The sequence below is a fragment of the Curcuma longa genome, chromosome 11 (genome assembly GCF_044706935.1).
Source record: "Curcuma longa cultivar G26 ecotype Majalengka, Jawa Barat chromosome 11, ITB_CL_G26_1.1, whole genome shotgun sequence".
Lineage (NCBI taxonomy): Eukaryota > Viridiplantae > Streptophyta > Magnoliopsida > Zingiberales > Zingiberaceae > Curcuma > Curcuma longa.
The window spans coordinates 6,130,111-6,153,225 of record NC_133871.1 but is presented as its reverse complement, the minus strand read 5'-3'; the positions used below and the strand labels follow the sequence as shown (position 1 = coordinate 6,153,225).

Below are 23,115 nucleotides of genomic sequence, written 5' to 3'. Positions count from 1 at the left end.
ATATTTTCTGTGAAAAAATATATCTTTCTTAACTTCTCTTTCACTGAAAAAGGGGTTTTTTAATTTAAAAAAAACCACTTGTAATGAAGCAAATATTATATTTTATTTTAGAACAACTCTTTATCACTTATAGAACAATCAACTTCTCTCCTATAAGAAGATGCAATGAAACTTTTACAACGCAATCAAAGATGAATCAAACACTATTAGTTAATAAATGGTAACAAAATTTAATGCCGATAGGCATTTTGATAGATGAGACAAGTCTATCAAAATGAATGGGGAGAAAAAAAAACAGTTTTTAAATAAGTTGCTTCATTTCAAGTTAACTTGACGCTAGTGTTGCAAAAGGTGCTAACACGCCCTCAAGCGCTCCTCCACAGCCTACCTCAAGATCCGTGGAAGGGAGATAAATCACGAGACCGAGCAACTTTCCTACGAGAATGAATCCCAAGGAATTCGAACCTTACTTCATTATTACAATTCTACCATTGAAATACCAACTCGGCTACCTCTGTAAGGGCATATTAACCTGAGACTAACTTAACCAGTATAGTGATTGTATTGAGGACAATGAGTGGAACTCTCAAATATTGTGTAGCATATATGAGCCCTATAAGTTGTCCCTTCAATGACTTCACTCTCGCACCACCGGTGACCTCATTAAAGCTCCATCCTCTGGGAGCAAGAAACCGGTCCTCGTTCAGTATCGCCAGTGCATTCACGAGAAGCAAAAAACCCTCGAGCAGTGTCCATAAACCCATCCCTGCAAACTGAAGAGCAATTTCAATGAGAAAGAAGGCTTATCTGACAAATGCAATGCTGCTTTGAAGCCTGTAGATTATGCTAGAATATCGCATATTGGTTCGAATCAAACTGGGTGACAATAATACTGAATAGTAGGACAACACTCTAAATAATACTGACTAGAACAATTTGATCCAGGAAGGGAAAAAACTGCAGAAATAAGAATCATGAATCATCTAAGAATGTGTTAAGTAGCTATCAAACTAAAGTTCCTTGATACTTGAAGAAAAAAGCAACGAAAGCATGGATTCAAGTCGAACTTTTTTCTCACGATAATGGCATCTAAATTTTTTCCCACATTTAGTGCATAATTCTTACCAAAAAGGAATTTTTATAATGGAACTGTCACATTTAGCAACAGAAAGGAGAGCTTCCCAACTATTTGCTACAACAAAATCATCTTGGGTGTTAGCATACAATTGTCGTGGAAGATTGTTAGTACCTCGACTGGAACTTGGTCCAACAATTAGTGAGAGTTTGAATAGTAAAGGCAATAATGAAATGTTCTAGAATCTAGAACCAAGAAAGTTATAGACAATCAGACTAAATTACAACTAAAAGGAACAATGTCTAGAGCTATGTTAATAGAACTTGGATATTAGCTAACAGAGTATGGATCACATCTAACATGGAACTTATTCAGACAGTGAAAATCTCTGAGCCCTTGTTTGTCTGCAAGGCAAGCCAGCCATCTCTGGCATACTCCATTGCCAAGCAGCCAATGCCCTCACCTTCATACACAATCAGGAGCAAAAACAAAGGTAATTATCCTCCACTTGTTTTCATTTCTTCCCCTTCTGCTCCTTTGTCCTTCAGCTTTGATTAGTCTTGGGAACATCATTGGACTCAAGTTTCATATCCATGCTTGTTCGCCTTGTGTCATTTGTTGCAGTCACATGTGAGTCACACAAGTAGCAGGGTAAGGTATAAACTGGTTCTCTCTTTTTTTTGTTCAAGTGTGAACCAAATTGTCCATTCCACTAAATTGATACTATTTCAACAAAAGGGGCCTGACTGTATCTTTAAGAGCATCCACAATACAATCAAATATTTATGGGTTCCACATCCATCAAATATCTCACTATCCCAAATATTTATCCCAATCAAATATCTCACTCAAATATCAAATATTTATGGGTCTCACTGTCATGTTATTAATTTACATCTAATTTCACATTTAAATAAAATTAATTATATTTTTCAATTCTTCAATTTAATATATTTAATCTATAATTTGCCCATAAAATTTTTACTTAATATTTATCTACATATTTTGATAATTATTCAATATAATTAATTTAATATTAATATTTTATTTAAACAAAAACAGTGCAATATAAGGCGTATAAATTTTAAAAGAAATAGTACAACATATGAATACAATATTTCACAAATTCAAAATTGAAATAACTAAATATTTCATAGATGATAAATTAGTTATTTACTCATTACGGCAACGTGTTTCTCATATGTGTTCAACCAAATCGTAACAAAGCTAATGATGTACCTGAATATCACGTAACTCGGAATTTCTTCGAATGTATTCAACAAATTAGGTTGTTGAGCCTTGATTCGCTGTGATAGTATCTTGTTCTTCGCGATTTCAAATTGATATTGTATGACATTCGTCTTCCACAATCATAGTCGTACTAACAATGGGTGGTTGACAATATTGATAAATACATTGAATTTAAAATAAATTAAAGAGAAAGTTGCAGCACTAGTGAGCCCCTGTTGTCTCCCCACCCACATGCCTTGTGCTACAACCGTGAGTTTATTTATTTTTTTAAAAAAATAGAAATCACCGGGCGAAACTTTTTTTGCCCTGTGATTTCTAATATCCCAATCTCCATCCCCTTCCAGTGGTAGAGATTTGGGATTTAGGGATATTTGGAGAAATATCCTCTCAAAATATCCCCTGTTGTGGATGCTATAAGGACTGATCATGTCAGCCATCAATAAAATATGCAAGCGATGAAAGTGGTGCTAATAGAGGGTTCAATAAAGCCAATTGAGGCATCAAATGAGTCAGATCATCTACCCTTGATCCGACCCGACATGATTTGGGTTGTGTTCAGCTTGAGCCCCTAACACTCCATAAGTCAAGACTACACGGGTCAAACCTAACTAGAGGTGTCAATGAGTCGTGCTTGAGTCAGGCATGACACATGCCTAATGATCCAGTTTCTTTCCCGTGCTATGCTTGACTTGACTTGGCTTGAAATGAGCCTTGCTTGGCGTGGCCTGTTCATTAGTTTGCCACCACCCAGATAATCTAGTCCCGGGATGAACCATGATTGTGTCAACCAAGGTTCTTAGATAATTTTATTAATTAAAATATTAATATTAAAAGTCATATTTTTATTAAATATTTAATGTTCACAATAATTATAAATAAAAAAAAAAAGATTCCACCTGGTCCGCCAATTGTGCCGGATCTGGCCCAACTCATGATGACCAAGCCCATTCTACACTAAACCTAACTGTATTTGATTAGTGCAGAAGAAAATTTTCATCCCAAAGTTTAGTGAGAAAATGAACGATAAGAATTTTTTTTAATAAACATTTGTTTATCAGTGGAACACTCTTGAGGTCGATTTTGAACGACGATAATATCAATTTCGAACCGATCAAACCTATTGGGGAATTCTCTTCAGTGTAAACCAGATTTCGATAATAATCAACAGGGCACGAGTCAGCAATCGAAGAGAATAAAATGCTAAAATTAACTCAAATGCAGGGATTTCGAAAGAGTATAAATCAGATTTCGATCAAAAGCTCGAACTCCAGTTTCTAAGGAATCGGCGACGAAGAAGATGACAGAAGAAGGATTATTACCAGCAACCGGCGACGAACCACTGCTGCCCTCAGATTCCGAACCCGTGTTCACCGATCCGCACCTCCGTATAGTATTCGCTAATCGCTCCTGCGGTCGATCGATCGATCGAGAGAGAGAGAGAGAGAGAGAGATTGAACAGGGTTTCGATCGAATTGAAAATATAATGAATTATTTTCACTTTTCGGCCTGCTTACGTGTCAAACGTTAGGGCCAGTTTGGGTAAGAGACGATTAACGACAATTAAGCGTTAGATTTAATGTTAATCTAACTGGATTGTTAATTAAATGAATAATAATAATTTTAATTTTAATTAACTCCACATATCTCTTTTTTCATTTCCCCCCTTCAAGGATAGAAATTGACATGATAGACCTCGGTCATGTCCGGTTGGAACAACCCGAAGTAGCGCTCTGTTCCCGCGGGCTTCTGATTCTCGTTGAACATGGCGAACAAGTACGCCTCCGTTGCCGTCCCCGGCCTCCTCGGCGTCCCCCCGCCCTTCCCTAGGTGCGCCACCGCGTTGTTCACGTACTCCGCCGCGTTCTCCACCGTCGCCCCCAGGTCCCCGCCGCCCGAAGGCCACCCGGTCTCCGAGACCACCACCCCCACCTCCGGCGCCCCTACCTTCTCCAGTGCCGCGTACACCGCGTCGACCATCGCGTCGAATAGGTTGTCGTACACCAGTGTGCCGTCGATCACCGGCGTCCCCGCAGCCCTGAACAGCGCGTAGTCCAACGGCACCTCATTGCGGGCGTAGGAGAAGTAAGGGTACACGTTGACCAGCAGCGGCGCCGATGTCGACCGGAGAAACTCCGCAATCGGGGCCATCACACCGGCAGCGGCCTCCGAGAACGCCCCCTGCGACGGCGGGTACGACACGCCGAGCACCATCGTGGCCACCGCCGTGGTGACCGGGATTTGCAGCCCAGCGGCCCGCAGGGCGGAGTCGATGTTTCGCATGGCCGGGAGGACGTGACCGGCTTTGTCGCCGGGGATCACCTCGTTCCCGGCGTTGATGTAGCGGAAGCGGACGGAGCCGGCGAAGGGGACAACGTTGGCCGCGACCCAATTCTCGGCGGTGGAGGGGTCGGAGGCGAGGCCGGGGAGCTCCTCGTTGAAGGTGCCGAGAACGACTTCGATGCCGGAGCCGCGGAGAGCACCGAGCACAGCAGCGTCTGGGTGGAAGAGGCGGAGCCTTCCGATGCCGCGGGAGGCGCACAGAGCCACCACCTGCTCCGTAGAGGGGAGATTGTCGCCGAGCAAGCCGTAGTTTATTCCGACGGCGGCCGCCTGTGCTTCTGCAACAATCACGAACTCTGTTTTCGCATTCATCGATCGAATTACGAGATCAAAATTCACAGGGGAAAGAAGAAAAATGAAATCATCGCACCTGATCGATAGCAGAGATTGATCAAAATCGTAAAAATCATTGCAAAAAACACCGCCAAATTCGCCATTTCCACGCCTTTTTCGATTCATTCGATGGATTTATCTGAATTGAACTGGATATTTATAAACAGAGAGCGTAGTTAGTACAACTGCCAACCAACTACTTTAGGATGGGAAATTTTCACTCAACTTCTGGACATTTCAACTATTTTCCACTTAATCCTGTTTTTGCAAATTACCACATATTATATTCAATTTATTTTTAGGATAAATATTCAATTCAGCAGCTAAATTTTAGTAGCCTCTATGATTTTCAAATTGTCAGTGGCTGTGGATAAAATAATAGGGTTCCGGTTGGATGTCATGGACAGTCAAGTCATCAATCAACGAACGATCTGACGTATGTGATTTTCTAGCAGAGCTCGAGAGAGGATGATAAGAACCTTGAATGCACTTCAACAGGAGGTGAGAATGATGCCGGAGAGTCTCGACAAATCACTTCGTTGTTCAAATTAGTATTTCATAAAAGGAAAAATGAAATTGCTGAATAAGAAGAAGAAAAAGTTTATAAAGTCGAACCAACCAGCAGAGAAGAAGAAGAGCTCCCCTGGGAAGGAGAGAAAGAGTCCCTTTGTTTGTTAAGCAGTACCATTATGTAAGTGTATGAGAAGGTTGTATCTGATGGATGCTCATTTTTTCTATTTCTTTTTGGCATTATGTACAGAAAAAAAGAGATTCAAGAGCATCATATTTGACAACTTCATAACTGCTCTTTTATTCTCATGTTGCCATGTGTCTTAGAAATATTCGCAGCTTATTCATGAATCTATAAAAGATAAAGATTCACACTAGTTCATATGACTAGCACTGCTAAATCAGTCATAAGGGGGACTTTCGTTTGACTCTTAACCTCCATATGAAAAGGCACTATATCATCCATTGCCCCTGCATCAGATAGCAATATGAAGAATTTTCAAGAATATTTAAAGAAGACATGGCATAGTTAAAATGATGAAGGAGCAAAATGTAATTTAGTAACTTTGATAGAGCGGTGAGTAATTTTTGTTTGAATAAGAGGAGCGTTGACAAAGTAAAATGTCTAATATGATAAGTGAAGCGGTCAAACACGTTGACTCCGGCATAGATTTTGTCAAGATTGTAGAGCTCATGACTTGTTCGGGTCAATATATATAATTATATAGTGATAAACTTGATTAAATAAGAGGTAATACAAAATTTAGCCCGTGCAATTCTAAATGTTGAATTTCATTACGTACTTTAGATATGTGAACTTCTTTGGAGTTCTTTAGTCACTTCTATATAAAAATTATTCCTTACTTTACTATCAAGTGCACAAAACAACTTTAAGAAATTAGAATCGCCAAGACTTTTAGATCTTTCGAGTTCTCCGATATTTATTTTTATTTATCTTTCTAGAGTTCTAGTAACTCTTTTACATGATTGTAAAGAGCAAGGTTGCTCTAGTCTTCTCTTTATTTTATATGGATTTTTATTTTAGGGTCGTCTTACTAATATTAGATGAATTAGTGGTGTTATCCAACAATTGAGTTCAGTCAATTAGCTTAACGATGAGTCGGTGAAACCACGTCAAATTTTGACTTGGTCAAAGTCAATAGAGTTGACTTTTTTAAAACATTATTTGGGTGATTTCTAGCCAACCAGAGTTAGGCTCACCCAAATCTAACTCTGACCTTTTGCTTCTTGAGCGTCCTTTCTTCCGGTCTCTCATTCCTTGAACACCATGTACGTCCTTCTCGTTCCACCGATGTACTCTTCCGCAGCTTCCGCATCCCTCGGATGCACCGAGCCCGTTTAACTCACTCCCCTGTGCCATCCTTCTCGACTGCTACGTCTTCCGTTCGACTTCCTCTGCTCCTAGCTCCTGCATTTTTAGACAAAGAGATCAGATCACAACAGGACTTAACCTAACTTGATTGATCACATCAAAATCAACCGAACACCAACAGAGTCAACAGCTTAAACTAATATAGTTAGGTAAGATGACGTACATGAATTTTGTCTCATTTATATTCAGGATACATCCTTTTCGATTATCGAAGTACTTTTTCATGATATAATAAGATGTATCTTTTTTTTTCTGTTATTATTAACTTAATCTCATTGATCGTCAAGTTATCACTTCAGATATCGACACCCTTCCTCAAGTTATTCCTAGGAATAAGAGTGTTAAAGTCAAAATGATCAAGATGAAAAAAAAGTCTTTTCTCAAAATGATATTATCCGGCCCATATACTTACAGTTTATTAACAATACCTCACAATACGTCTTAAAATATAACAAATTTAGACCCCTAACAAAACTTTCGAAATTTTAGAAGTTGTAAGAGAAGAGAAAGAAGAGAGCTCCAGACAAGATTTTACGATTTGAAATCGAATTAAGTATTAAGTGATTTGAAGATAAGAAGTATAATGTGATTTGAGGAGGCCGCTGGATAGCGAATTCCACCTTAAGAGGAAAAAAATGATTACTCACGAGGAGAAAAGGGTTTGATGTAAAAATTATGAATCGTCTTTAATCAATACAACATGTATATTTATTAATTGATTAATTAAATATTAATATGCACAATATTAATTAATTAATTAATCGATTATAAGTGCAATCATATTAATTGAATAATTAATCAATTAATCAGCTACTTAATTAATAATTTATCTATTGATTAATTAATTCATCTGAATTTATAGATAAATCTCAAAATTTAATTTTGATTTTTAATCAACTTTTTTCCATCCTTAACGATTTCACACGGATTCACATACACTTATATTAAACTTAACATTCATGTCCAGTCCACATGAACCCAGCTCACATACAAGTCAAAATTTTTATTAATATGACTGAATCAATTTTTTATTATTATAAGAAGTAAAATGAATAGGTTGAGAAGGCGTTAACACTCTCTTTTTCCTTAGGCCCAGTTTACTTGGAGGTGCGGAAAAAGAAACCGTGGAAAGATTTCCTTTGCATGCATGCATCCCTCGTTTACCTGTCAAAGTTTGTAGGAAGGCAACCTTTAGTCCGTCCACGGATGATTTTTCCGTCAAATCTATCCCCGCCAAATCGGGCGGAAACACAACGGACGGACGGAGCTGAGAAATTTGTCGAGCGGGATCCGCAGCACACCGCACTGCCCGCCACGCCGGGATCGTCTCCTTGACCTCCCTCTGATCCTCGAAGTCGCGGAGCGCCCGTGCGAGCGCCACCAGCTTGCCCTCGCCCAGCTCCTCTATCCACACCACCACCTCGCTTGGAGGAGAGGTCGAGGGAGAGGAGCGAGGGGAGGAGCGCGAGGTCCTGCGGGACGCGGCCGGAGAAGGCATTGCGACCCGAGGTCGAGGAAGCGAAGCGCGGGGAGGAGGGAGAGCCCGGGCGGAATGGGCCCAGAGAGGTTGTTGTCGGAGAGGGAGAGCGCGGCGAGCGCCGGGAGGCGGTCGAGGCCGCGAGGGAGAGGGCCGGAGAGGGAGAGCCCCTCGAGCGTGAGGCGGGCGACGCGCCCGGTCCCGGCGTCGCACCGGACGTGCGCCCAGTCGCAGGGGGACTTTCCTTAGAAGCTGAGAGCTGATAATGCCCTAAAAAACAATTAGCAAGGTGTGCAGACAATCGTCTCTCTGAAAATGTACAGAATAACTGACAGGAATTAAAAATTTAAGCCTTCCACTGCAAACTAGAATGAATAGGAAAATGGCAGCAACTGCAAGCCATCGATATATTAGTCGAGAAGCAGTTGAGAATCGAAGTTGTCGATTTCATCGAAAACGATCGACTTCGAGTCGTATATATTTTTATCTTTTAATATTTTTCAGAAAGAACGAGGGGGAAAAAAATGGTGTAAAAATGTCCATCGGATCGAACGTCTGCAATGGTGGCCTCGTTAAGCAGATTGCGCCAACGGGAACCTGCTTTGAGTGTGCTCTAACGAAACGACGGGGAACTGAGGAACAAGAACATCGTCGCCGTTGCGGCGATGCCAGCGAATTTCTCCCACCGGAAGTCTCCTCGTTGACCCCTGCTTCCATTTAAGGGCCGCAATCCAATTTTTCTCGACGCCGTCGCGGTGAGATTGAGAGCTTTCTGTTGCGCCTCTGTTTTGCTCTGCCGCGGCGATCGATGACCGAGCGAGTGCACCCGGCTCATATGCCGGAGAAGGGCATGCGTCCGGAGAGTCCTCGCCTCTCAGCTTCCTCCGCCGAAGCCATCCTCCCCGTCGGCAAGCCCTCGCAGCCTGAGCCAGCAACCCAGGCGATCCGTGTTCCGAGCGGCGCAGTCCAGGTTTGTAGCTCCCGCCGCCGCCGGGGGCGGCGGCGTTGCTGCCGCTGTTTCTCTGCCTCGGCGCGTTCATCTTCTTCCTCGCGGCCACGGCAGGCATCCTCTTCCTCTCCGTACGCCCCCGCGTCCCTCGCTACTCCATCGAAGGCGTATCGATATCCTACTTCGTCCTCACGGGTTTCACCGTCTCCCCTGTTTTCGCCGTCACCGTCGTCGCCGACAACCGGCGCAACAAGAGGGTTGGCATCTACTACCGCGACGGCAGCGATATAACGGCGGTCTACGACGGCGTGATGCTGTGCGACGGTAGGTGGCCGGAGTTCTACCACCCCCCTCGGAACGAGACGAGGTTCACGACAGAGCTGAGGGGGTCGGCGATCCGGCTGACGGCGGCGGTGCAAGAGGCCCTGACGGCGGCGCAGACGACGCGGAGGAAGGTGCCATTGGAGGTGTACGTGGGGGTGCCTGTGAGGATCAAGTTGGGTGCCGTCACGAGCTGGACGATCAAGGTGAGGGTGAGGTGCGAGGTGACGGTGGACGGCCTGAGGGAGAACGCCGTCGTCGTCGACCGGCGTTGCCATGCCAAGGTCAAAATTTTTGGCTGACCTTCTGTTGCCGTTGCCGCTATATTCTTCTTAATTTCCTTCTTTAATAAAAAATATTTTTTTAGGTATTTAAAAAATAATACAAAGTGTGTCCTTTGACAGATTTGCCCTTATAATAATATTATTATTAATCAAATTCCATCTTATTTCTTTTTTTTTTTGTTGAGATGTTTGATCCGACGTATTTATAGGAATTTTCTTCAAAATGAGGATAGGATATTGGGCATCTGGGTTAGTAGTTACGTGTACTTCCCGATTTACTCTGATAGCCGATAGAAAATTTTTATGATCAGATCGATTAAATTGATCAATGCTTCAGAGATTGAGTCAATACGATTAATTAGGATTATCATTTTTTTTATTATTTGATGTGTACTTTGGCAAATTTGCCCTTATAACAATAATAATCAAATTCCATTTTCATTCTTTCCTTCTTTAACGCTTTATAAACCGCACCTCTCTCTTTCTTTCGCACTCATCTACAGCAAGAATCCGATCTGCCATGGCGGCTCAGCTTCGCTGGTCCGCTCTCAATCACCGCGTCGCCGACCACTCCGGCGTTCACCGTCTCCCTTCCCTCCCCTCCCTTCCTCCTCGCATCTCTGCCACCGCTAACCGTGCTCCTTCCTTATGCTCCCTCCGCTTCACTTCCGCAAGCCCTAGCCTTCTCCGTGCTCTCTCCTCCTCCGATCTCCCCTCCTCTGGAGGAGGCTCTGATGGAACCCCCGGCGGACGCGGTGGTGGCGGATCGGGCCCGGAAGGAACTCCTGGCGACCATTACGACGAGGAGCGCTCTGGCTCTTCTAGCTTGCTCGGCCTCTTCCTCGAAGGTTGGCGAGCTAGGGTTTCGGCGGATCCCCAGTTTCCCTTCAAGGTCTTTATGGAGGAGCTGGTCGGCGTGAGTGCATGCGTCCTCGGCGACATGGCCTCCCGCCCCAACTTCGGCCTCAACGAGCTCGACTTCGTCTTCTCCACCCTTGTCGTCGGGTCCATCCTCAACTTCGTTCTGATGTACCTCCTCGCCCCTACTTCCGCCTCTCCTGCTGCTTCATCTTCCCTCCCCGGAGTGTTTGCTTCCTGCCCCACTGGCCATATGTTCGAGCCGGGGTCCTACTCGCTGTTATCACGTCTTGGTACTTTTGTTTACAAAGGCGCGACCTTCGCGGCTGTAGGTTTTGCAGCTGGGCTCGTAGGAACAGCGATCTCAAACGGATTGATCGCTTTGCGCAAGAGGATGGATCCAGATTTTGAGGTTCCCAACAAACCCCCGCCTACGCTACTGAACGCTGGCACTTGGGCTTTACACATGGGTTTGAGTAGCAATTTCCGTTACCAAACTCTGAACGGTTTAGAGTCTGTAGTGGAAAAAGCATTGCCACCAGTAGGATTTAAGACGTCGGTGCTGGTTTTGAGGTGCTTGAATAATGTGTTTGGTGGGATGTCGTTTGTATTGCTCGCGAGGCTGACAGGGTCACAGAAGGTAGAAGCAGAGAAGGGAGAAGACAAGCAAAGGCTGATTGATAACGGTGTCCCTGCAGTTTCTGAGGTTGAAGATGCTGATTTGCAGAGGAGTGAGTCAAGTAAGTGATGGTTATAGTGGACTGTCAAAGAATGGGAAAATGCGCAATATCTTAGAAGAAATAGAACAGAACTTCGGATGTATTAGTACTGAGCTTAGTAGTTTTGCTTTGTTAATCCTCAGAGTTGGTGCTACTCCTTTTCTATATCGAATGAATAACTAGGATTATGGGTTTCTCACGTTCTTTCCCTCATAAACTCTTTTAGCTGTTGTTTGCTAATCTTTCAAAAAGAAGCATCTCATAGTCTCATGATATGGACACAGATGCATAAAGGCTTCAAAAGTGTAAGATGTTTTTGTGATTTTTTTTTTCATGCTATTGTGTCGTGTTAACCGTGTCATATTTAGGAAGTTGTGTTAATTGTGTTGATTAAGATCATATAAATAAATATGAACTTACTATAAACCTACTTATATTTCAGTAGATAATTCCAAATGATGTAAGATTGGTTAAAATTTTTAAATATATAATTCTATATGATAAAAAGTTGCTTTAATGTGGTAAAAGATTAATTAATTAATATATTCGATAAATGGTTGAAGTTATGTTGCACTGTCATCATATTCATGTTTTGTTATGAAGCTTTATTCTTTTGACTCTGAATTCCAGTTTCACTTCAAGTTATGTTCATAACATATCCAACATGGAATAGTTTAATGGATTTGAAATTAGCATGGCATATTATCTAACAGAAGTTTTAGCCCCTGAAATGCAGCTAATGTTGGGTTACTGTTAGCTAGATAGCAGTTATGCCTGTAAGTATCAGTTAATAAGTTCGATATTTTATATTTAAGTTTCTGTTTTTAAAAAAAATAAATTCTTAAGCCTTTTTGGCTTGTTAAATTTAGAACAGATTTTTATGAAACTTCATGTCTCTTTCTTATTCTCAATCAACACCTTCAATAAATTCAATTGGTTTTTTGTTCATCCTTAACCTGTATTTCAGTTTATCTAGTGTGATCTCTTAAAAATGCATCTATCATTATGTGTCTTGCCATTTAGTAAGTAGAGTAGGAAAATTCCATCTAAAATTTCCTCCTACATAGTTGCTCAAAAGTCATAACTTAGTATATTTGGCTACTTTTTTTCTTTGCTGAATCAAATCGCTTGTGTCACATTCATTCTATAATGATCATTAAATCAAGAGGTAACTAGGTTTGTGTATAATATACAACTATTCATTACCTTGTTTACAGATTTGCAAACATCACTTCTGAACAGGTCTATAACTTCACCATGGTTTCACCTCATACTCAAGTTCAGCTTTTATTTACAAGGATCTTAAGAATCTCAAACCACTAAAGGCTTATAAATTACTGAGTATAGTGGTATATTGCATCTTAAGATGGGAAAATAACAGAATAAGAGGAAAGAATAAGGGGGGGGGGGGGGGGGGGGGGGGAGGAAAACAATAAATTTGTTCATTGGTCACTTGGGCAGATGGACTTCCAGGAAGATATGATACCTTCTTGGTAACTTGCAGGAACTGAACAAGGTTGTAGTCTCAAGCCGAGAAAAACATGCACGAACCTTGCCGCTGGACCATTCGCGACATATTTCTTTGGGTTATGGGTGAGTAGGTGACAATGAATTTAATGATATCGGCATGAAAAACACAAGGAGGATTTATCAATCTAGGAGAAGGATTCGGGATCGATAATGAAATCATTTTCCAATGAGACATGTGCATCTCATTTGGGATATGAGGTTGAGAACTATCCATCGGATATCTTCTCTCTCTTGACAATATCTCCCATCTTAAAGCTTGATGTTTTTGCCAAGACCCATAATCTTGTTTGAGCTCCATGGTCCAGATGCACCTCCACTTGCATTTGAGGTTCAACCGGGGCTCTGCTGCACATGCAGTTCTTTGCCTTTCCAAATGAGCAAACTTACCTTTAAGCTTGCTTTTTTTTTTTTTTTGTTGGTGTTACCTCTGATATAGAACTTGTGATTTATGGTATTTTTTGTCTGGATGAGGGTTTTGATCCCATTAGATGACTCATGCTGTCAAACAAACAATATCTTTTTATAGTCTTTTAGCCAACAAAATCTGAGTGAAAGTGAATCTCTTCTGATTTGAAACCAAGTATTGGGTTGGAATTTGACTAAATCTCACAACAAGTTGTGTTACTAATGTGGCATTTATTTTTTTACCTTTTTCTCTCTATTGAAAAGCTTAGTATCATACATTGTAGGTTTGGTTTCTCTAAGCATGTTCCTGAGTAATTATGCAGGATCTGCATCCTTTGAGGAGGTGCTATTCTGATCGGCTATACATTTTTAATATAATAGCAACAGTATTCCAACTAACATTGAGTTTATATTCTTCAAACTTGCACTGAGTGGGCAGAGCAATGTTTGAGCATCATTCTTGAATTCTCATGTAGGGTAATTCTTTCTGTTTATTTTATTAACTTCTACCAGTCGCATTTAAAAATAAAAGATCAATTACAGAGCTTGAATTTGATGTTAGTTGAGATTGTATCTTATTTGGTAGTGTTTTACTAAACAAATTAACCTGTGAATAGCAACTATAGACATTCCTCTATGACTTCATCGCAGAATTTGTGTTTATTGAAAAATAGTTTAAAGCTTATAGACTATGAAGTGGTTTAGGCAGTTAGTGTCAGAAGATCATGCAAATTTCGCAAGTTGTGTTGAATAAGTTCATATCTGTTTCGAAAATGTAGCTTTATATATCACAAGTATGTATTTATTTATTATTTGGATACACAGAGCTTTTGTGGTTAAGGTGCAGATTGCAGGATTTCTGTTTCTTCTACAAAAACTAAGCCTGGGGACTCCAACATTATCTAGTTTGGGCAGTTGCTGTCTGAAGGACGTACCAATTGTGCAATTTTTATTAAATAAGTTTGTATCTGTTTCCAAATTGTGGCTTCATATGTCATATTATTGAAAGGTACAATTTTTGTAACAAAATAAATGTTTATGGCATCCTGGATGTCTTGCAGCCGAGCAAATATGCGAGCGAATGTAGAATGGTGGCAGGAATATATCTGCAGATGACATGCATTTTATGGTATCACTGAGTTTCATCACAACGATTATCTGTTGCTTAGTTTGAAATACTGACATGTTATTGTTGTTCTGATCAGTTGATTTATTCTTGCACTGGAACCAATATATATTGAATTCAGTTGCCATCACTTTGGCTTTCCAGATTAGCAGTGCCGGATTTTACATATGGTTATTGTTAAATTTGTGCTGGCTTATCCGAGGAATTTAATGGCCTAAATTCATAGATTGATTGATATTTTTGTGGCTATATTTTGTTGATTGCAGATGCCAGTTGCTACATTGATGGATTGCTGAAGTCACAGATTTAGATGAATCTTTCATCTGACTGAATACGTCATGGGCAATTGCATTTTCTCCCAATTTGCGACAACTCTCCTAGAATGTTTCACTTTTTGATTGCAGGAAAATATAAACAAGTTTCGTAGATGCTTTACGGTTCCTCATGCGGCTGTGAGAGTCCTTCATTTTGGTAGAAGTTGAGCCATTCAGATTTGACTCTTGCATTACTGCACATTTGTTATTTCTGATCTTATGATATCTTGCAAGGAAAAGAAAAGGGAAATATGAGCGAGAGGTTAGATAGGAGGATATAGAAAGGCATGGCACCACGCTACGCTCCTAGTCCTACAATTTGGCAACCTACTATCCAAGCAAACCGAGGAACGAGTTTGGGATGATAGGAAACAAGGTAGATAGGAAGGAAACATGCTCCCAACTCGTTTAAGGAGTTCAAGCTTCTCTCGGGTTGTTGAATCGGTTGGTGCGGTCTCCAGCTCACAGCAACTTTGGTATGGACAATCTTGGGAACAAAAGAATTGATTTGCTAAACATGTTTTTGCGTTCTCATTATTTTTATTATTATTATTTTGCTTTTAAGTTATTGCGATGCAGCTTTGAAACAGTAAAAAGATGCCTTCCTGGAGAATGTCTTTAATGACTTGTTTTATGCCATCATTACCGTGACACCCGTGAGAACTGTGAGGACTGCCCTTTGGTGACCTACCAACTATACCATGTACGTTACTCGAACTGCTAATTGGCACACCAAAACTGGGTCTCCTAGCTAATTAACTCGTTTGCATCCACTGATCAACCTCGTTTTTACTTTCAAAATGATCTCAATCATAAAACAGGTTTCTATTCTTTTATTTGTATTCTCCTCAGATGGAATTCCATGAGAACAATGGCATGAAAAAGGTTCCACCTCTTCTTCAGAGCAGCTAAACTGACACAAAGTGTCCTCGGTGGAGTACAAGTTGTATTGCGAGCCAAGTGTTGTCTCTCACCAGCCACCGCCATGAGCTCTAACTCAAGCCACTTGGTTCCATCTGACAGCACCTCTCTTTAACCATGGTTAAAGTTGAGCAAATCCTTTCATTTCTGAGTTGTCATTGTAAAACCATGGTCAAGCTTAAACCAACCCCTTCCTCTCTCTATATATGCGCTCACACTTGCCTCATCAATCACTGTAAACAACCTCCTTCAATTTTTCCAATCTCCAAATCCATGAAAAGCTCTCCTTCCTCCTCCTCCTCCTCCAATGTGTTTCAAGTGACCAAAGCCAAGAAGCCAAGGCTCTCCAAGAAAGCTTCCAACTCAGAGAAGAAGAAGAATTTGGACCTGTACTGTGTCGTCTGCTTGCTGATTGGCACACCAAAACTGGGTCTCCAAGCTGATTAACTTGTTTGTATCCACTGATCAACCTCGTTTTTTTACTTTCAAAATGATCTCAATTATAAAAACAGGATTCTATTCTTTTATTTGTCTTCTCCTCAGATGGGGTTAATTGAGAACAATGGCATGAGAAAGGTTCAACCTCTTCTTCAGAGAAGCTAAACTGACACTTAAAATGTGCGCTGTGGAGACGAAGTTGTCTTGGAAGGCATGCCATCTCTTGTCTCTCACCACCTCCAAGAGCTCTAACCCAAGCCACTTGGCTCCATCTGACAGCACTTTAACCATGGTTAAGAGTTGAGCAAATCCATCCATTGAGTTTGTCATTGTAAGCCCATGGTCAAGCTTAAACCAACCCCTTCCTCTCCATATATATGCACTCACACTTGCCTCGTCGATCCCTGGAAACAACCTCCTTCAATTGTTCCAATCTCCAAATCCATGAAAACTTCTCCTTCCACCCCCTCCTCCTCCCCCTCCTCCTCCCCCTCCAATGTGTTTCAAGTGACCAAAGCCAGGAAGCCAAGGCTCTCCAAGAAAGCTTCCAACTCGGATAAGAAGAAGAAGAAGAAGAAGAATTTGGACAACGGCAATGGCAAGAGAAGCTCTTCTTTCAGAGGCGTCACCAGGTAACAATTAAACTTAAAACAAAGAAAAATCTAATTGTGTGTAGTGTTTAGATTTGTGGCTTGTCGATCTATAGGCATAGATGGACTGGGAGGTATGAAGCTCACCTATGGGACAAGCTTTTCTGGAACCCCCTTCAGAAGAAGAAAGGAAGACAAGGTTAGCAGAAAGGCACATCAAGGAACTTACTTAATGAGCATGATCGCTGCCAATTATTTATTTATTCTGCCCTTTTATTTTAATGGCATTTGTTTTCCTTTTTCTCACTTGGATCTTGTCTCGTGAACGGCACGTGGGTTGGGGGTCTCATGCGGCATTGGTACAGTGTATTTAGGTAAGTCACTGCTTACAAGTGTGATAAAAAAGATCCATCTTTGAATTGGTGTTCACTGTGAAGGGGCTTATGATGATGAAGAAGCTGCAGCTAGGACGTATGATCTCGCTGCACTCAAATATTGGGGTCCTGAAACAGCTCTGAATTTTCCTGTATGTGCTGATATTTAAATCTGTTTTGTGATAAAATAATAGATAGATAGATAAATAAATAAATAAATAATACATATATTGGATCCAGTTTGATAGCTACAGAAAGGACTACGAAGAAATGCAAAGCATGTCGAAGGAGGAGTACTTGGCTTCTCTCAGGCGCAGGAGCAATGGGTTCTCGAGAGGCGTCTCCAAGTACCGTGGGGTGGCCAGGTTAAGTATTAAATATGTTCTTTAAAAGGATCATTTATTTAGTATTATCTTTTGTTAGTGCTTTGACCATTTCGTTTCAAACCTGAATCATTCATTCTTCCCATTTTATATTCATTTTCTGCATCTTGAAGAACGTGTCGATGAGGAGTAATTGATCTTTTGAACAAAAAGGCTTTTCTTTTTGCAAGTTCAAAATGTTGGAGAGTTGTAACTGCCATTTAGCTAATTAATTGCTGAAATTTAATGTTTTGGCCGAGTCTGAGTACGTTTTGTAGCATGCACACATTTCCCATTTGAGGCCGGTGCTCTGAAAACAAACTGATGACACGGCTGGAATTTGGCAGGCACCACCACAATGGGAGGTGGGAGGCGAGGATTGGAAGAGTTTTTGGCAACAAGTATCTCTATCTGGGAACCTTCAGTGAGTCCTCGTATCCCTTTCTTCTTCTTCTTCTTCTGCTTCTTGTCAGTCTCCTAAAATCTCATTTCAGGCACACAGGAGGAGGCAGCCCAAGCTTACGACCTCGCGGCGATCGAGTACAGAGGCCCCAACGCAGTCACCAACTTCAACATCAGCAACTACATGAGCTGCCAGAAGATACCTGCCACAGCCACAAGTACTCCGGAAGCTCCTCCTCCGGAGGCGAACCAAGATTACTACAACTCTGACGAACCTCACGCCGAGGGCCACAGTGTCTTCGAAGAAGAAAACATGATGCCGTGGAGTCCTTTCATGGACCAATTCTTCGACGGCAGCTTCTTCTCCGGCGGTGGGTTTGAAGACAATCTCGAGGTCCTCTTCGAGGAAGAAGGAAATGCCGCTGCAAAAGATTGCATCTTTGATGAGTCTGCGATGGTGGCCGGAGAAGTTGGGTGAGGGGAAAGAGTGGCGACTTCAAACACCCGCTTCCTGATACTTGTGCTTTTGCTATGGCATTGTGGTGGTGGTGGAGTTTTTCGTGTTTGGTACTGCAAGAACACTTCTGACCTTATTGCTTCGTCTTTTGGATTTGAAACCTGCATAAAGCATAATTTGGTTGAGCAAGCAAAAACTCTTATTGAACAACTAGATTAATAAAACTAAATATAAATAGTTCATTGTATTTGTACATCAATTTTAAAAAAATAGGTTGATGAGTTGAATAAGATTCAACAAAAAGGAAAATAATTTTTGGGATCCTTTTATTATTATTATTTTTAAAATAGAAATTATGATATATCTATTCTGGGTTTTGAATGTCAATTGTAGGGTTTCGACCGGATTCGATCCGCTTTATCTGCCATCTACAAAACGGTCACTATCTGATCGTCCCTTTCCTCCATTTCTCCCCCTGGAAGTCACTTTCTTAATCCCCGATTCTCTTCGGATTCTTCGATTTCTACCTGCAGTTTTTGTCGGTCGATTCCTTTATTCCCCGCGGCGGCCAGCTCGAGATTTCTCGACCGTGGCGTCGCGATCTCATGGTTGAAGAACAACGGTGAGGTAAGAAATTGCGTGTCGGCATTGTTTTGTGCATATTCTGTGATCTCTCGTCCTATCGATCGTGCATGTTTATCTGTTCGATGTCTAAATTGTTCGTCGCGGTTCAACTTCCACTGTTTCCTTACTGTTTGATTTTGGCTTCCCATCGGGAATATATTGCGCATATGTAACGAATTGAAGCAATAATCTGAAAGAAGGCAAATCTTACGTTTTATTGGACGTATTGATTGCTAGGTTTCGCAGTTCTCAACTTGTATACTAATTGTATACTTGTTTTCTGTATTACGAGCTGAGGAGTGTGTTATAAAAGCACAAGATCCCCATATTTAGCCAACATGAGATTGAGTCTCCCTCATTAAAGACCTTATGTAGGGACTTGAAACCTTGTGTTCTTAGAAGACAACATCATCTAATGAATGTTAATAAATGGATGCCACTATTCAATGAGGTTTTTTTTTTTTTTTTTTTTGCAGATTAGCCCAACCTTGTAGGTCTATTATTTTCACTCAAACAATAAGGCCATTTCGTTCTTTGTTTCTTTAAGTGTCTTTAATGTTAAGGATCACTTTGTCACATTGAAGAGTTTAAGGCTCCTCATCGGTTACTATTGTGGAACTAGTAATCCCCGCATTAGCAACCTTTAGTTGAAAAATCAGAAGTATTTTTGTTGTACCTATGAGTGACATTATCCAAAGAGAACATCTTTTGCTCGTTGACACAAACACATCACCTACTGAGGAATTGTTTAGTTTTAGAGCAATTCTTTTTGGATTTCCCCTTTCTCAAAATACGCCTCTAGGGGAAGGACGAAGCTCCTTGATACAATTTAATAAAGCCTCTCATCTCAAGTCAAATGGGACTAAAATCCCTACCATCGGAATTGTTTTACATACCTCATGTTCCACATTATCCTTTGATTGGGAAAGCAAAATCATCCATAGAGACTTTACTTTGCCATAGGCATAGTGGCAGATCCAGGACCCAAATGTATGTTGGAGCAAAATCATTACTGTACAAAACGATGATTATAGAGACATTCTTGTATCATAATGACTCCTTATTGTTTACAACAGGAAGTTAATATGGTATCATATTTTCTCATTATAGAATATGCATATCCAAGATTAGATGTGATACACTACTATAAATAAAGTATATTATATCTTTCTATGTATTTATAGCATTGGATTATCATTTTGGGCAAAATATTTCATATTTCCACTCTAGTTGAATCAAAGTAAACTCGGTTTTAGTAAGATCATACTTTAACCATTTCTGTTGGACTTAGATTGGATATTGTTTAGATAGTATGGACATTTCTAGAATGATTAAATTTTGCTGTTGAAGTTTATTTCCTTATTCAAGCACAATATGCTGTTGATTTTGCTGACCGGGAAGAGTCCAGGTTTACAGGAATTGGGAGCTGCATACTCGCGTCATGTTACCCCATCCTACGGTGCCTTGGGTTGGAGCACAGTGATGACTACCATCACCAACACCACTACTAGTTTCTTGTATGGTTTTCAGATGTTGGATGAACTTGGCCTGTTTGTCAAAATGTTTCAACTGTCTTGCTTTGGAGAAACAAAGGGAATTTCTCGGATGAACATAAACTGTCGGATGCTGATCATTGTGAGTCCATATGCACAGGAAAAAAATATCAAGTACTTTGTGTTAGATGTTCTTGATCTTTTCTCACATTTAAGATGAATGTGCTCAATCTCCATAACTGTCATTTAGTTCTATCTATTGGTTCCTGTATGTACTATCTCAGTAACTGCTAACAAGTTTTAATCATATGGTTAGGTATTTATTGGTGGAGGAATAGTTGTGGAGATTGTGCTCATTTTCTCTGGGAAATTAGGAAATCTCTGTGGAGGAAAATTGCAGAGTTGTGGCCAATAACCGCGTGGTGGGTGGTACTGACTGTCTTGAAAAGACCTTATAACCTATTGAACTCGAAGGCATATTTTTAGAAAATTAATACATAATTTAAAATTCTAAAAACTCAAATGTATAATTTAGATATTTAGAAATGATACGTCCCTTCCTCTAATAAATTGCTTAATCTCTAAAACAAGTAACATTTTTGATTTTAAAAATTAGATACTAAAATTATAAATAACAGTGTCAAATCCAATATGACACAAGTCGGAAAAATAACAACAGAAGAGGAGTCGGCCAACTACTCCCGTACGCGTGGGGTCGTGTCCTCCTCCCAGTCGGCGTTCGTTCAAAACTCCAAAGTCAAAAGTTTGACCAAATCTATTGCCATCCCCAATTTTCCTCGTAGATTACGTGACGATATCTAATAATTCCTAACTCTCCAAATAAATAAACTTCTGCAAAAAAAAAACAAAGGAGACGAAAATACTTTCTATAGCAATCATCCTATAACAAGTTCGCATATTATCGTCCAAATTAATACTTACAATAACACATCAAAAATTGTATTAGACTTATTTCCTCTCCTTGCGAGAGAAAGGAGAAAAAAACAAATAAATAACAATTATACATATATATATATATATATATATACGTATTCTTCGGCTTCTCCTTCTTCGACTGCTAGTTCCGGTGGTCGTCGATTCCCGGGCCGGGCCCGGCCGGCGGCTTTCTCCCTCTGGGAAGAAAGTTGAGCAGCAGCGGCTTGTACTTCTCAGCCAGTCGCTCCGCCTCCGGCGGAACCATCACCCCTCCGTCGACCGGCAAATCCATGCTCAGCGGCCGAGAAGCGGTCGACCGCGGAGCGAGAAGCAGGAGGAAGAGGAACAGGAGGATTCCGAAGAGTGAAACTCGCGCCATGAAAACAGGGAGACAGAGCTAACTGTGAGGAGGAGAGAGGAGAGAAGAGAAGCGAGGAGGCGGAGGTGGTTATAAAGGAGAGAGAGAGAGAGAGCAGAGGAAAACAGAGGGGACTGAAGGAGACGTTTGTAAATAGAATTTGCGTTGAAATTTGTTGGAGTAATTTGAAAGAAGTGAGAAACACGAAGAGAAGGAGTTGACTTTTTATATCGTCGATCTTGGCCCGCTGCTCCTGGAAGATCTTCCAGGACACGTTATCCATACTGCATTGCACACCTCAAAGCTCAAGGCGAAGAAAGCCGGTGGATAATCGATAAATAATAACAATGATAATTCAAGAGGAAAATAAAAATAAACAAAATCTCTTTTCTCATTTTTTTCTCAGCTGAATAATTGGTTGGAAAATGGAATAAAAATTTAATTGAGATAATCATCCTACAGTGCGTAAAATTGTCATTGATTTATATTGAATTATAAAGAGTGTGAATTGTACTAAACTCAATTGACTTATGGATGAACAAAATCTATATGCATTGAATGTTAGTTGCAACCTATTATTATTTTTCTATACTTTTTCTGTTTTTCTTATGATAATAGTCTAGTTAAATGTTTAGTTCGTCGTCGTATCCTCGAAAATAAATATCTATTCAAACCTCTAAGTATGTCTAACGAGAAAAAATAGTTCACCTTCTTATCATTTGATCTAGCAATTCTTTTTCCATCAAATACTTCGACTTAATTTGACTTGATTCGATTATTTTTCATCATCTGAAATCCCTAATCCTGCTCCATTTACTATGCAGATCAGATATGTTGGATTTAATTACTATATTTATTTCTACGTGAATTCAACAAAAATGACATATCTCACTTAGCTGCTGATCTCATCGTGCTGTGCGAGAGGCACAGCGATGTCAAAAGGCAGAGGTGGCGGTGCTGGTTGGTGGGCATTAAATACTCTGGAGTCCAGCGGTCACCGCGACGTGAACAAATGGAGACTTCCATGAACTCATGCTATGGACGTATTGCTTGTTTGTCAAAGATTAGATTAGGACAGGTGCTATGTCTGCATAATTAATACTTTAGAATTACAATTAATTCCAAATGGCAGCATCCCCTTGATCTATTCTGTGTTTTTTCTTTCCCACTGTTTTCGAGAATTCAATAAAATACAACAATTAATAAATAAACACACACTAATTAGTTAGTACTCATATCACATACACAAGGCTGATCAGTCAGTTAATGATCAAA

General features: G+C 40.7%; 4 protein-coding genes and 1 pseudogene across 4 annotated transcripts; 3 read left to right on the top strand and 2 right to left on the bottom strand.

Moving 5' to 3' along the window:
* Window positions 1-298: 298 nt before the first annotated feature.
* On the bottom strand, window positions 299-3,782 carry LOC141841996 (uncharacterized). Its single transcript, XM_074730209.1, has 2 exons — window positions 3,646-3,782; window positions 299-773 (listed from the first exon to the last, which is right to left on the bottom strand). Exon 2 carries the CDS (start codon window positions 762-764, stop codon window positions 528-530), a length of 237 nt encoding a protein of 78 aa, XP_074586310.1. The 5' UTR covers window positions 765-773; window positions 3,646-3,782; the 3' UTR covers window positions 299-527.
* Window positions 3,783-3,991: 209 nt separating this feature from the next.
* LOC141842018 (putative glucan endo-1,3-beta-glucosidase GVI) lies at window positions 3,992-5,112 on the bottom strand. The gene is made up of 2 exons (XM_074730231.1): window positions 5,037-5,112; window positions 3,992-4,944 (listed from the first exon to the last, which is right to left on the bottom strand). Exons 1-2 carry the CDS (start codon window positions 5,101-5,103, stop codon window positions 3,992-3,994), a joined length of 1,020 nt encoding a protein of 339 aa, XP_074586332.1. The 5' UTR covers window positions 5,104-5,112.
* A 4,075-nt stretch (window positions 5,113-9,187) lies between these two features.
* LOC141837643 (NDR1/HIN1-like protein 13) lies at window positions 9,188-9,951 on the top strand (annotated as a pseudogene).
* Window positions 9,952-10,442: 491 nt separating this feature from the next.
* On the top strand, window positions 10,443-11,704 carry LOC141838283 (protein RETICULATA-RELATED 3, chloroplastic-like). The gene has a single exon (XM_074725716.1). It carries the CDS (start codon window positions 10,454-10,456, stop codon window positions 11,537-11,539), a length of 1,086 nt encoding a protein of 361 aa, XP_074581817.1. The 5' UTR covers window positions 10,443-10,453; the 3' UTR covers window positions 11,540-11,704.
* Window positions 11,705-15,990: 4,286 nt separating this feature from the next.
* Window positions 15,991-18,609, top strand: LOC141838284 (AP2-like ethylene-responsive transcription factor CRL5). Its single transcript, XM_074725717.1, has 8 exons — window positions 15,991-16,256; window positions 16,350-16,876; window positions 16,951-17,033; window positions 17,200-17,208; window positions 17,272-17,360; window positions 17,449-17,573; window positions 17,918-17,994; window positions 18,065-18,609. Exons 2-8 carry the CDS (start codon window positions 16,584-16,586, stop codon window positions 18,448-18,450), a joined length of 1,062 nt encoding a protein of 353 aa, XP_074581818.1. The 5' UTR covers window positions 15,991-16,256; window positions 16,350-16,583; the 3' UTR covers window positions 18,451-18,609.
* The last annotated feature ends 4,506 nt before the right edge of the window (window positions 18,610-23,115 follow it).

Excerpts from the sequence above, each read along its gene's own strand:
- LOC141841996 (XM_074730209.1), bottom strand. The coding sequence starts at position 764 with ATGGGTTTATGGACACTGCTCGAGGGTTTTTTGCTTCTCGTGAATGCA.
- LOC141842018 (XM_074730231.1), bottom strand. The coding sequence starts at position 5,103 with ATGGCGAATTTGGCGGTGTTTTTTGCAATGATTTTTACGATTTTGATC. Across the intron at positions 4,945-5,036 it reads CAATCTCTGCTATCGATCAG|AAGCACAGGCGGCCGCCGTC; the intron begins GTGCGATGATTT and ends TGATTGTTGCAG.
- LOC141838283 (XM_074725716.1), top strand. The coding sequence starts at position 10,454 with ATGGCGGCTCAGCTTCGCTGGTCCGCTCTCAATCACCGCGTCGCCGAC.
- LOC141838284 (XM_074725717.1), top strand. The coding sequence starts at position 16,584 with ATGGTCAAGCTTAAACCAACCCCTTCCTCTCCATATATATGCACTCAC. Across the intron at positions 16,877-16,950 it reads TCTTTCAGAGGCGTCACCAG|GCATAGATGGACTGGGAGGT; the intron begins GTAACAATTAAA and ends GTCGATCTATAG. Across the intron at positions 17,574-17,917 it reads AAGTACCGTGGGGTGGCCAG|GCACCACCACAATGGGAGGT; the intron begins GTTAAGTATTAA and ends GGAATTTGGCAG.